We start from the raw sequence: 13889 nt of genomic DNA on the forward strand, positions 1-13889 counted from the left end.
CACCTCATTTTATAGGAGCTATTCACTACGTGTTTGTATCTGGTTTCACTTGGTGACAAACTGCTACAAATAAACAACACATCAAAAGTAGCTAATTTAGGCTGTTTATCAGGTGTGAATACAAGGCTAAGACCACAGGGCTAACCACATTCGAACAAGGTGTGAACAGTCTCTAGTCTGATTAAGGTTTTTTTTTTTCCTGTTTTCCCCATTCTGCTGACATTATGTGAATACAGCATTAGACCCTCAGTACCTGGTAAATGCTGATGATGTCACCTGGGTTATTTTTTCAGATTTTCAATAGCTCCCTACAGAGCCACAGAGGACAGTATACAACTTTCCTGTTTTTTACAAGCTAAGTGTTCCTCATAATGAGTAAACTGATCCTGATGTGTAAATTTGGTTGAGTGCCCCTTTATTATTCTTAAAAGACAATGTATTTGCATAAATTACACATCTTTACCAACCAATATTATACATACTTTCAATTTAATGCATCCAGAAGAAATTATCAAATCATTTTGCCCAAGTCAAAACTTTATTTTCTGAGGAACCATATCAAGACCTTTTTTCAGTAGTGTTTTAAGTCAAAGTTAAATCTCAAGTTTCTAGAAACTAGGTCAAATCAGTTTCTGAGTGATTTTCTAAAACCAATAAAACATAATGTGTGAGTTTACTGTACAATAGCTACATAGAGTGTACATAATTTTACTTTCACATAATTCTCTAAGAGTTAGTCAAAACCTTCAAACTCCAACTTAAGGCTGCATTTCAGAAAAGAAAAGGGGAAGAATGCCTTCCCATAGGTTGTCAGTCAGGAGTCACATGATCTTCTGTGTACATACTGTACATACAGTCTTTGAGCTTCAATGAAGTGGCTGCAGCAATTAAATGTTGGTGTAAAATCCCTGCCTGAACCTGTACTGCCACACTGTTTTTTTCAATGCTTGAGGGCACAGGTCAAGGATAGTAGCAACCATAGCCTGCCACAAACCACACACTCAAATATGAAGAGTGTGTCATCAGCACAACAGCCAGTGAGCGTAGGTATGCGTAGATGCACATCACCAGCACTGCCACTATCCTTACAGCTTGCACAACCAGGTTTCTTTCCTGTTTCCTCCAACACCTTCAATAATAGTAGCCTTACGATCAGATCGAAATGGCAGATGTGGGGAGAGATTAAGAGGTCTGGAATCCGGTGAAAACAATACATGATATTTCAAATCATTCACTTTACTGGCTTGTAGTTGTCAGTGGTGTTTTATCACTGCACAAAGATAGGAAGAATGTGCCTCTCACTTATTGATATCAAAATGGTATTTGTTCAGTTCCTCTTATTTTTCACCATAACTTTGCCAAGTGTAGTTTCTATCACTTCATCCATCCATCTGTCAATATACCGATCCACCTATCCATTTATCCACACATTTCATAGTTCACTATATCACCACTCTATCCTATCTTTCGTCCATCAGGCAGCTTTGGTCGTTCTGTTTGCACCAGAGGGATTAGCAGTGAGGCCAGAGAGGAGATGAGTTGGAGATTACGACAGAGATAATGGTGTTTGGATTTAGAGTCACTCGGAGGAGGCAGTGGGAATTCAAAGCTGCAACTTTAATCACAGGTGAGCCATGTGCTTTCTGATCTGATTTAAGGGAATGCCTTGCTGTAGGTTCACAACAGAGCAGCTGACGGCATTGAAAATAACAAATGACGTGAGCAAATGAAATAAAATAAGAGCAGTTTCTTTGCTCTGAGTCGGCCAGACAGTAGCCAAAGAGACTGAGTCTCTGTTTACTCTCCAGTCAATAGCAGTCTCTCATGCATCTTTCATCATCATCTTTTAAAGAAGCACTTTATATAGTTGACTGCCCACAAAGTGATGAGATCCCATTACTGCTTATTGTAAATATTCTCAATATTAAATCCATTATATCCTTTAGATCTTCACTATAGCACTTATGCTGCAATTTGATATATAATGTGTGGTTAATAGAATAGATCTACTGTAAGACTTGGTTTCTGTTCTTTGTGGTGATACACTGCAGAAATCCTGGAGGTGAACTTAACAGGATGATCACAAGGATAGGAAATATGTTAATTATATTACAAAGGCCTATTATAGTTTCAGTACTTTACTGTAACTTTTTTAATTTTAATTTTGAAATGCTGTGTACTTATCAGGCCTATACTCGTGATTCATTTTAGACAGTCTTATAAGAAAACTAAAAAAGCAAAAATATTTGAATCGTATGTTGCTATCAAACAAAAAAATGTGTTTATCATAGAATTATCATAGATTTTTTTAAATTGGACCTGGAGAAACGTACTTCTCTGGATGTAATCATGAAAGTTTGCTCTGTGTGCAGACCTGAGTGATACATGGATTCACAATTCTGTTATTTGCGTGCACAAACTGTATATGAAGGGTTTTTTTTTTATCATTTTAATATTCAGTCAAATGTTTGCAAGATACTCATCAGTTACATTTTGTAGCATGTCACCATCTAGTGGTAAACATAACCATATAAAAAAAGAATACCTCTACCATTATAACATTCTTACATTTGACATAGAGACCTGTGATTAAATATTTTAATATTACGGTATTTTGTTCATTTCTAACACCCAATATTCCTCAAATCAATGATAAATCACATGACATTCATCATGATTAGTGGCTTCTATCTGTCAATGAAAGTCCGCATATTCGCAGCAGACTGAAATATAACTGCCAAGATCAAATGTGTGATTATATGTAAATGAATCATGTGTGTGGCAGCTTTATTCACGTGGCTGCTGAAATTTAACAGAGCCGGACTTGTCATGTATGAACTTACTAAAAATGTTGTGTCGAATCTGCCGCGCTACGTCACAGTCAGTGGAGCAAGATGGCGGTCCCTACAAAGCAGTAAGTAGCAAACATGCTAACGCGATTATGGCAAAGTATGTGTGATCAATAATAAACAACTGTTTCTCTTGGTTGCGGTTTTAGTTATAGATATGATAAAGAACTGAATCTGCTGTAGCTGTCGAGGTGTTACCCCTCAGGGTTATTTATAAAATAAATATCAGGAGCATTGCTACTCCTGCAGCTAGTTATCGATATGCTAGAGGGTCAGCTGTATTTAAATATAATTCTTCAGATTTTCTTTCTTTTCATATATTTATCAACTTCTTAATTTCACCACCTGCATTTCTTTTTGATGTCCGCCTTGCAAATAACATTATTTATGGAGATATAATAAAAAACTTAGTAGTAGGTAACGTTACTCATTCAAAATTCAGTTGGTCTGGTTGATTTCTCCAAGTTTTAGACATTTTCTGTACGTATTGCTCTATGAAAAGTGCGCTTGATTTCATGTTTGCAAAAAGTCATCCTTCTTGAAGACAAGTTAACGTCCGTTAAAGCCATGTCATGCAACTGGAAAATGGAAGAGGTATACACTCACCGCGCACTTTATTAGGAACAACATACTAATACTAGCTAGAGCCTCCCTTTGCTCCAAATACAGCCTCACCTCTCTGTGGTATGGATTCCTTCGGATTTAGGAAACATTCCTTTGAGATTCTGCTCCACGTTGACATGATTGCATCGAATAATTTCTGCAGATTTGTCAGCTGCACATTCATGCTGTCCTGTCTCCTGTTCTACCACATCCTAAATGTGTTCTACTGGAATCAGATCATGGTTTAAGTAGCCAGTAGACGATGGTAAACTGTAGCCATAAAAGGACACAGCAACAATACTCTAATAGGCTGTGGTTATCTGAGTTACTGTAGCCTTCATGTCAGCTCCTCTGACCTCTCTCATCAACCAGGCATTTCCTTCTGCAGATGCTTGTCTCATCTGAATCTCCCACTGTAGCTTCAGCCATTATTCGGCTGCAGGCGGATAACAGAGCGCCAGCAGACCTGGGATCAGCAGACCACCAGCCTCTTAAGGGAATGTGCATGAATGCATAAAATAATAAATACATTAATATAGTCGGATAAATGTAATCCTAATGTAACCTGTGTTGCTGACATACTCTATTTAGAATGTATAGTACTCTGGTGTTGTCTTTTTTACGTTAATGGCAGCATTTAAAAGACATGGGGATGTTTGTTTCTAAATACTAGAGGCAAATCTCTAATCCTCACTAACAGGATAGTCATCATCAAAATAAACTCTCCACTTAAACGTCATTTGCTGTTTTGTTTTTTTTCACACTGCTGGTTTAGTTTTGGTGTCTAAGCCTTCGCATTTGTCCCAGTAATGGGTACCACTTTTCTTAATGAGGTACGACTTGTGAAACCTTTACAAGTGAAAAACATATGAAAATGGCTTTTGTAGGACAGGGTTTAAGAAGCCTTGTCTCCTCACTGTCTACAGGTACGGGCTGATCTTGTCACAGAAGAAAGGAGCGTTAAAGACAGCAGCCCTGCAGAAACCCTCAGTGTTCGGGGATGACTCCGACGATGAGGTGGGTAAACTTGTGGATTTGTTATAAGCAGGGCAACATGATTCGTCATTTCCAAATTACTGCATGTGATTCAGGAAACAAATGTATCAAGGTAACAGTTGGTATTGCAGCAGACCTCTGATGTGTTTTATTCCTCAGACGTCAGTTGGGGAGAGTCTGCAGAGAGAGGCAATCAAAAAGAAGATGATGAAGCAGGTGAGAGGAAGAATTACATAAATTTATGCAACTTGAATCCACACAATGCTATAAACTCCTACACAGTCACAGTACAGTCATTCCTCTGTGATTTACATTTCTCTGGTTTTTGTCTTCCTGTCTCTGTCTGAAGACACGTTTGGAGATGCAGAAGGCCCTGGAAGAGGACAGCACTGTATATGACTATGATGCTGTGTATGATGACATTCAAAAACAGAGAATTGAGAGCAACAAAAAAGTTCTGGGAGGCGCTGACAAAAGGGTAATCATCACTGATATTTCAGAGTGATGTAATGGTTAGAAAGACTGTCCCTGAAGACTTTGCAGTGGCCAGCATATTTAGCTGATAATGAGTTCTGACATCAACTGGTGAAGAAAAAGCAAAATGTGAGCATTTACTTTATTTCTTTCTTTGTCTGTTTCTCTTTGTAACAGCCGAAGTATATCCACCAGTTAATGAAAGCAGTGGAGGACCGAAAGAAAGAGCAAGAACGAAGGGAAGAGAGGAAGATCCAGAAGGAAAGAGAGGCGGAGGGAGAGAAATTCGCGGACAAAGAGGCTTACGTTACCTCCGCCTACAAGCAAAAACTGCAGGAGCAGAAGGAAGAGCAGGAGAGAGAGAGGAGAGAGGCAGAGATGGAAGGTTAGACTGATACTTTACAACTATTTTTAGGCTGCTGGCAGATAAGATTGTGTTGTAATTGACACGGTGAGACTTTGAACTCCAGACGTTTCAAACAGCATATGAATGCAGCCTAAATTTTATTTGCTTCTGGATATTGTACAAACAATTTGTCCTGCCAGTCTGAAAATAGCCTTGTGGTGTTTCAAATATTTTATTGAAAGCAGAAAAAGTTCAAGAGTGTTTCCTCCCCGAGGGCACACAAAGCAAGACTTGAAGAGAGAGATTTCAAGATGTTGTGGAAATAGGTCACTTTATGTAAAACAATGTAAATGATTGGTTTGAATTATGTTTGTTTTGTTTAGCTGCTTTGGATGTGAAGAAACAAAAAGACCTGAGCGGCTTCTACCGACACCTGCTGAATCAGACTGTAGGAGAGGAGGCGATACCAGATCGCTCAGCAAACAAGTCAGTCATGGCTCCTCAATAATCACAACAAGCACACACATATTTGTAAAAACTATATCGAGCCTTTAAGTGTATCTCTCTGTTCCTACTCCCACAGAACTCCAACCTCAAAGGCTGCAAAAGACACAGAGAGGACTTCACCTGTTCCCTCACCTACGTCCCATGACATTATCCCAAGTTCATGCAGTGACAGCGAGGAGGGGCACGAGCAGAAGTCTGGGTTCAGCAAGCCTGGGGCAGGCTCCTCACACTCAAAACGCCAGTACAGACAGAGGTCGCCTTCATCAGGGAGCGGAGAAGAGAAGGAGAAGGAAAGAGCGAGGGAGAGAGACAGACATAGGAAGAGTCACAGAGATCTAGACAGAGACAGAGGGAAGGACAGAGATAGGGACAGAAACAGGACAAGGGAAAAGGAAAGGGAAAGGGATGACAGACATGGAGGAAGAAGAGACGACAGGGATAGAAGGAAAGATAGAGACAGAGACCGAGGCAGGGAAGATGACAGAGGTAGAGGCAGGGGGGATACAGAGAGGGAAAACAGACATGGGAAGCGGGAGAGGAGCCCTAAAGAAAGAGAGAGGGAGAAGAACGGGGAAAGAGAGAAGAGGAGGAATCCAGGTGAAGACGAGCGGAAGGACAAAGATCGGGAAGAAGAGAAGGAGAGAAGGAAGGAGCCAGAGAAGGAGAAGGCAGTGAAGATGGAAGAAAAAGACCCGGAGAAGAAAGAAGAAGCCGGAGCGCCGGGAAAGCAAAAAGAAGACGGCGAAGAGAAAGAGGAAACGGAGGAGAAGGGGAACAAGTTTGCAAAGCGCAGCACGGATCAGACTGTGAGCTCGGCGAGAGAGAGGTACATGGCCAGACAGATGGCACGCTCGGCCTGTAAGAGCTACATCGAGAAGGAGGAGGACTGAGAGCGGTCCAACACGCCACGCAAACATCTCTGTACTGCACACAACCTCCATCTCAGATTAAGAGGATAAAGCTAATGTTATTTCATAATTTTCTTTTTTTTTTTCTTCAACAATCCCATTTAAAAAAGAAAGAAAAAAAGATTTATTTCTTCCTTTTTTTCTTCTCTGTTAAAACTCCCCTTCTTGATTTTCTTTTCAAGGCTCAATAAATTTCCTACAACAGCTGGACACTGTAGTTTTTTAGCAAACAGAAGTAAATATTGCATGTGCTGGAGACTATACTTTCATCCGTGGATTAATACACATTAGTATTTACAGCAAGTAGAACAGTGTATGTGAAATTGACTCCAGATCAGCTACTGTGGCCATGTTCATTGTAATAAAAGAAGGTGTCACCCGGTGCAACAGTGTAGCTCATCGATGTGTTTTTTTTATTTTTTAAAGCCATGGGCAACAACAGAGGTGTGGCACAGAAGAATAAGCAATATTAGGCTTTTACTACACGGACAGTTCTCGTTAGTGGAATTAATTCATTATTGGTTTTAGGCTTTTCATGGGATTTGATGACGATTAGAAAAACACTGAATCTTGCCAACCTTATCCTTTGGCCTTTGGTGACCAGAGAGAGAGAGAGGGAGAGACCTGGCTGATACATACATTTTTTTTTTGGACTTGAATGAATGGATTATGGATTTATTTTTGTGAAATAATGTTGACGACTTGTAAATACGAGTTTGATCAGAGAGTCTCATGTATCATCACATACAGGAATGAGAGTATACAGTATATAGGAAATGTTGTGTTGTGGCGTTTATTCACTTTTGTTGAGGTTTTGTATCTTTCTCTTGTAGTCAGTGATGAGTTATTAAAATCATTTCTCGTTCCAGAGTTTCTTTTGTTCTGTTGCTTCCTGTTTGTTCGGCAGTCGTGTGCGGTTTGATGCTAAAATGTGTTCAAGTACGACCATTTCAACTCACAACTCGGAAGGTAACGACGTTTATTTCACACAGATCATTTGATCACAGAAACGTTGTTACAGCTTTACAGGTTTTGTGCAGGAGAGACATGAATTCCAATATAAGTAATGTTGGATTGCGGGAATCTTCTGTGTGTCTCTTGTGCCTCTGTGTTGGGTTTGTTCTAGTTGTACAGGGAGATGTTGGACCACTGAAACAAAAGGAAAGGTAGTTATTATTAGAATTATTAGTATCTTTCATGATTTTAATCACTGATTGATTTCTGCTGAGAATGGGCTGCACACTACACTGCTTTACCTTCTACAGTTTTAAACATTTTTACACAAAATATGAAGTGGTCATAAAATATGATGCATTGTTAATATATGATAAAACTACCCAACAGTTAACAAAAAAAAACAGCGACACCATGACCAACTTTACTTGTATTGTATTTGTATTTTAATATTGTAGTATTGCTACTTTTAAATCAGTAGATGATATGAATATTTCTGCCATATGTTATCTTTGTGAATGTTGGATATCTTGAAAAACATGCATAAGTGGTATTAAGTGGAGATAAACTTGCCTCATCCCAGGTCAGGTGGATCACTCCATTGGATGACTTGTCCTTGAAAACACCTGTAAAAGAAAACAAACCACAAGATATCAGATATTTTTTAATGCAACACAAGCTTAAACACACATTTCGAAATGGAGAAACACTCTAGAAGCTTTAATACTGTGCTGTACTGTTCACATCTATCACTGATGATGTGTATGTGGAATTGCTCTGACACAATTTTCTTGGATTCAGTTCTTTAGCCGCACTGACCTCTACATTCTGAACAAATAAAAGTCCAATTTCTCAAGCTTGTGTGTGTGTGTGTGTGTGTGTGTGTGTTGTTTTTTTTAAAGTGATGTCATTGAGGGTTGCCATGTCACTCACTTGATGTCTTTTCCAGGCGCAACATGAGAACAATGAAGTTCTCCAGGGAGGTGGAGGAGACGCCCGAGTAGCGGAACATCATCAGCCTCACCATGCCATCGTTCACATTCATCCCTGGTGCAGACACAAGTTATGATTGTTCTTCTATTGGCGTTGAGGTACGATTAAGTTTAAATGCACTGATAAAAAAAACAAAAAGTGTTACCTGCAGCCTCAATTGCCCTCTGGAGCTCATAGTCAGACAGGGATCCACTCTGATTCAAGTCGGCGCGATGGAAGATTTTCTGCAACAAAAAAAAAAGATGAACCTACATTTAGAAACTGAGAGCAGTTTAGGTGTATGTTGTTTTTTATTTATGTGTTTGTTTGTTTGTTTGTTTATTTGACATGCTAATGAACATTAGTACAAAATACACAATGTAAACATGCCAGATTGTAGCTAAAAGGCTCATTTACATCATTAGTCCCAAGGCAGATAACATAAAACAAAAAAACACTTCTAGTCACAATACACCACTACAAATATAAAATACACAAACTAATAAATTTATTTTTTTTTTTTATCATGGCCACATTGGTTGCATTACCTTGTAATCGTGAATCTTCTTCCAGAGAACTGAGAATTCAGAGAAGCTCATTCTCATCCTTTGGTCGGTCTACGTGCACGTTAAGGAAGTCACATCACCAGCAGATGGAAAAACAATTTCACTCCTGATCACAGTCTCATTTTTGACTCTCTGGCATGATAACGGGGGGGGGGGGGGGGGTTATTGGTAACATAAGAAGTACAGCAAAAACACTGATGTATTTAAGGATACATCCACCATAGCACTCATGCTCCTGCAGGTATCCAGACCGAAGCCGTACCGGGTTCCTGCAAAAGGGAGAAAAATGGAAAAAAAACTCAAATCGCCAAAGTAACTCGACTGAATCCTGATTCACAACAAATGAATAGAGATGTTGATTAGAGCAACTCACCGTGAGGGAAGTTGTCATTGAGGAGCTTCTGCAGCTGTCTGGCACTGAGCTCACCGTTCTGACAACAGAGACAGACAGCACATCAACAACTGTGATCGACTGATGTCAGAGAAAGAGAAAGAGGAAAAGGACGAGCGGAGGGAGACAGAGGGGAAAAAATACCACACCTGATCGGCGTAGCGGTTGAACAGGGTGCGGGTGGAGTCCTGGTCACCGTCTCCGTCTGTGGGGATCTTAAAGAAAAACGTCCAGTCATCACTTACGTTGCTCTGAGGTTGATAAGTTCATGAACCAGACGTCAAGACTGGCTCATAACTATTAGGCTCTCAAACTCACGGTGACATTATGCGCTACAGTCTTTTGTTTCATACCTTGGGGAGAACCAGTTTCTCCGTCTCTTCATGGTCATCATCATGATCATGATCATGATCATGATGATGATCATGATCGTGATCTTCATCCTCATCATCATGTCCATCATGGGGGCTGGATGCAGAGAGGAGTGTGTTAAAACTCACACAACAGTTAGAACAGTCCCTTTCTGTTGTAACTTTTTTTTGTTTTTTTTTTAATTTGCCCTGAATCCAACATTGATTAAAATGCTCATATTAGTCTGATGGAGGTTTGAATGCTGGTGAATTCAACACTGATGCACTGAGCAATTTCTATTTTTGATGTTTGTAAGTCCCAGCTTGCTAAAACCCCCAAAGTCCCCCCAAAAATATATCAAGGACATGACCCTGATCCATTTTGACAGTGCAGCTTCACATGGTATCAGTCGTTACGGCAGAGCATGTGTCAGATATTCGAATCAGTAACCCTTGTTTTGGAATAAAAGTCTCCACTGAGTCAAGTCTTTACCTGATCTTCGCCTCAGACTTGGTGAAGACGCTGAGAACAAACTCTCCAGACATGTAGGGCTTCATGGTGGAGGGGATGATCACATACTCCCCAGGCTCCAGACTGTGCAGCTCGATCAGATCCCTCTGATAGGTGTACAGCTGCCTTGATTTCAAAGGATTGTTTCTGTTGAAGAAGGAGGATCCCAGGCGTCCCTGTGGGGTCTGGAAGCACAGTGAACCTTGTTTATTGGAATGAAAATGTTTCCTCAGTATCAAATTGCTTTATTCAAGTTATTTAAATGTGGAATTTGTTTTGTGTGCACAGCTGGAGAGAGTGGTGTTTGTTCTTCTTTGTGCTTACCCCTGATGGAACCTGTTGGGTGTGAAATAGAAAGAAGAATGTCATTATACTGTTTTCAAATCGGTCAAAAATATATTTTTGTGTTATTTAATCATTATCTCATATGTAATGGACAAATTTTCAGAATGCAGACCTTAAAGATGGTAACTCCAATGGGGTGGGACTGTCTCTCCTTGCGATTCTCCTGCTGAGGTTTCTGCATCAGAGAAAGCAAGATGTTTTTGTCCTCTTTCTCCTGCTTGTTGATGATTGTCACCTGGATGCGATACTGAGGATTTGTTGCAAAGGTAGCTGCAGGTAATGAGAAACATGAACAATGCAGATTACATTTTGAGAGTCAGTGTGGTGGTTTTTTTTTTTTTTTGTGTGTTTGCATAAATAAAAGGTAAAAAGACACGACAGACATCTTGTCCTTGTGGTTGTAGGTAAAGGTAAAAGAATGAACTGGACTCACAGTTAGACAAGCTGCCACCTGCAGTTCTACCTGCCACCCAGCTGCCATCATAAATCATGCATTTCCACTGGCAGGTGAGGTCACCATCAAGAAAGTTGGGGTTCTCGCAGCAGATGGACACCATGTTGAAATAGTGACAGAAGTCCTCCAACTCCATCCTGAGAGACACAGTTGAGCACAGTGAGAGGAACAAGAGAGAAAGACCCATTATACGGTTTGTAGTCGGTCAAATTTCATCCTCACTGTTTAAAAGGTATCCTGTGTAATTTACGACCACTAGTGATATGTAATTTACCAGAACTCTCCATCGTCGCGATCAAAGCACTTCTCCCGATCCTCCTGTCTCACTCTGTTCCACATATCTGACCTGAGCACAAGAGGAAAAGAAATTAATGACAGAATTTGACACACTGAAACTGAACAGACTCATTCTTGGTTATTGTTCTTCACAGAAATATAACTAGTCTTGAGTTGCGAGTTTGTTTTTTTTGCATTGCTATATTATGCACATATGGATGGATGTGTGATTGATGTATTTACTTGTCGCTCCACTTCCCGTTCCACTCTGTTTTGCCCCAAGGGTTCATGACTCGCACCAGCTGCACTTTGGAGCCGTAATACTCCACCTGAAGATGAAATGATGAATTGACAAATGAAGTGAGAAACTTTGCAATGCTCCTAATACGCTGTATCCAGGCGAGAGCAAATTAATACTGACAACATCTCGGCTGCAAAACATGAACACGTGCACTTCAGCCGCTCCACACTTTACCTCAGTGACAGCTGTGACGGAGTAGGCATGGGCATCCACCAATCCAGTGTGGGCTACAGTGTTCACCAGCCTACCCTGAAACAAACAAAACCGTTAAATCACCCAAATTAGCTTCATTTATTTATTTATTTATTCATTTATTTTTCTTCTATGAATTTGGTTCTTACCCCTTTTGGGGCAGTGCCGCAGCAAACCATGGACTTGCACCCAGTGGCTCTGCTCAGTTGGAGCCACAGCTTCTCATCATGGCCGGTTGTGTGGGCGTCCCCAAGTTCGTAAGTCATGTTCACGCCTCCAGTGAAGTCCTTGCAGGCCTCTGATGGCAGGCCAGCGTTCATGTCTGCGTATGTGCCACACACTCTGCAGGAGACAGAAAACAAAAAAGAAGATGTTTATAATCTAATATTTTGAAATCTCGATTCTGGTCTTTGTGCCACAACTGTGACCTTCTAAACTGTTTTACATTCAGGTGAGTTAGTTGGTTACATACTTGGCATATGCCTTCTCCAGCAGAGGAACCCAGAACTCATTTCCTCCATTGCAGTGCACAGACAGCAACTGGTTGTTGTACGTTGGCAGGTGGTCGTCAATGACAACATCCACCCACTTGCCGAACCTCCAGAACTGACGCAGAAAGAGCAGGAAAGAGTTAGTTTGTTGATGACCACAATGCACTGAGCAGATGTATTGTGAAAGCATCATATCTGCACGCAATCATTAAATCTCTACCCTGAAGTGAAATATTCCTGCGTAGTTTTTGAAGGACTGGTCCATGGGCACGACCTGCGCCATCAGGTGTTTTTGGATCGTCAGTGCGGAGATAGCAGCCAGAAACCAGCAGTTACCTGGTGAAGGGATGAAAACATATATTTTTCTCAAGCACTGCGACAGATACTTCACATTTTCACCAACACAACAGAACTCCTTGCTCACCAATATTGCCTTGACCAAAGTCAAAGCGTGAGGCTCCCTTCATGCAGAAAGTCGGCTCATCGCTATTGTTCTGTCTTTTCAAGATGTCCTGGACAAGACGACAAGATGAAATAAAGCAAATGTAGATGAGCGTATAAACACATATACATAAGGGAAAATGCAGTCTTTAGAATGTAAAAAGTATATTCCTCTACTGCACTGATATCGTGTATATGATCTGTTAAGATTAGATGTACATGAGGATGAAAGAACATATTTAAAAGTTTTTTACAGCTGGACGAAGCCACTCCACTTCTTCCTCCTGCCAACTGGCCAGATTAGGCAGGTCTCCCAGAGAACGGGTGCCAGGCGGGAAGGTGCTGTCCACAAACAGCCTCCCTCTGCGGAGGCTGTTATCCTTCAGCTGAGCATAGTCTTGGTTCTTGTACTTGGCGGGGTTGGAGGGGCTCCCCTCGCTGCCATCCTGGTAACGCAGGTTGATGATGGAGGTGCAGGTTCCAGACTCAGGCATGTTGACGAGATACAGGGAGACTCTGAGACACAAGGAGAAAGACAAAATAAGAGATTTCTCAAAGTAAACTAAAATGCAAAGTGTTCCTCAGAGGTGAGTGAGGATAGTAACCTGTGAGACTGCTGCAACCAGCTGCTGTTTCCTTGCAAGAGGATTCACTTGGAGTGGCCAAGTCTGCTCTGTGCAGCAGACTGGCCCTGACTTATATTCACCCTGCGTTACGTAAGACTGGAGTCAGACCCGCCCCCACTAAAGAGTAGAAAACGCACAATGATGAGGTGCTGAGAGAGTTTTGGATAAGAAAACAGGTTTTCTGGTATAAGTCTCCACCTCCTCCTGTCATGTCAGGCCTGTCAGATATGCAAGCAATTTTTATTTATTTTTTTGCTCAAGGGCAAAAAACAAAAAGTACCATGTTGACATTTGGACAATAACCAGAGGGGATGACTGACACTGAAATCCACATTA

The 13889-nt window shown here is 40.9% G+C and overlaps 2 protein-coding genes across 2 annotated transcripts; one reads left to right on the forward strand and one right to left on the reverse strand.

Annotated features, from left to right (window-relative positions):
• The first annotated feature begins 2832 nt into the window (after positions 1–2832).
• Positions 2833–7283, forward strand: nsrp1 (nuclear speckle splicing regulatory protein 1). Its single transcript, XM_022738711.1, has 8 exons — positions 2833–2914; positions 4379–4469; positions 4608–4664; positions 4798–4926; positions 5100–5307; positions 5652–5754; positions 5852–6382; positions 6464–7283. The coding sequence occupies exons 1-8, from the start codon at positions 2895–2897 to the stop codon at positions 6663–6665; spliced, it is 1341 nt and encodes a 446-aa protein (XP_022594432.1). The 5' UTR covers positions 2833–2894; the 3' UTR covers positions 6666–7283.
• Positions 7284–7303: 20 nt separating this feature from the next.
• Positions 7304–13421, reverse strand: LOC111217029 (calpain-A-like). The gene is made up of 19 exons (XM_022738712.1): positions 13182–13421; positions 12911–12998; positions 12707–12822; positions 12468–12601; positions 12145–12337; positions 11978–12052; positions 11746–11831; positions 11501–11572; positions 11206–11363; positions 10885–11042; positions 10752–10763; positions 10410–10612; positions 9716–9815; positions 9549–9606; positions 9389–9444; positions 9158–9226; positions 8776–8854; positions 8571–8684; positions 7304–8263 (listed from the first exon to the last, which is right to left on the reverse strand). Exons 1-19 carry the CDS (start codon positions 13419–13421, stop codon positions 8112–8114), a joined length of 2163 nt encoding a protein of 720 aa, XP_022594433.1. The 3' UTR covers positions 7304–8111.
• Positions 13422–13889: the final 468 nt, after the last annotated feature.

Source organism: Seriola dumerili, unplaced genomic scaffold, assembly GCF_002260705.1.
Source record: "Seriola dumerili isolate Sdu_G_001 unplaced genomic scaffold, Sdu_1.0 BDQW01000040.1, whole genome shotgun sequence".
In the NCBI taxonomy this organism is placed as follows: domain Eukaryota; kingdom Metazoa; phylum Chordata; class Actinopteri; order Carangiformes; family Carangidae; genus Seriola; species Seriola dumerili.

Excerpts from the sequence above, each read along its gene's own strand:
- nsrp1 (XM_022738711.1), top strand. The coding sequence starts at position 2,895 with ATGGCGGTCCCTACAAAGCA. Across the intron at positions 4,470-4,607 it reads GGGATGACTCCGACGATGAG|ACGTCAGTTGGGGAGAGTCT; the intron begins GTGGGTAAACTT and ends TTTATTCCTCAG. Across the intron at positions 5,308-5,651 it reads GAGAGAGGCAGAGATGGAAG|CTGCTTTGGATGTGAAGAAA; the intron begins GTTAGACTGATA and ends TGTTTTGTTTAG.
- LOC111217029 (XM_022738712.1), bottom strand. The coding sequence starts at position 13,421 with ATGCCTGAGTCTGGAACCTGCACCTCCATCATCAACCTGCGTTACCAG. Across the intron at positions 11,832-11,977 it reads CCGTCACAGCTGTCACTGAG|GTGGAGTATTACGGCTCCAA; the intron begins GTAAAGTGTGGA and ends TTTCATCTTCAG. Across the intron at positions 8,855-9,157 it reads AGAAGATTCACGATTACAAG|AAAATCTTCCATCGCGCCGA; the intron begins GTAATGCAACCA and ends TTTTTGTTGCAG.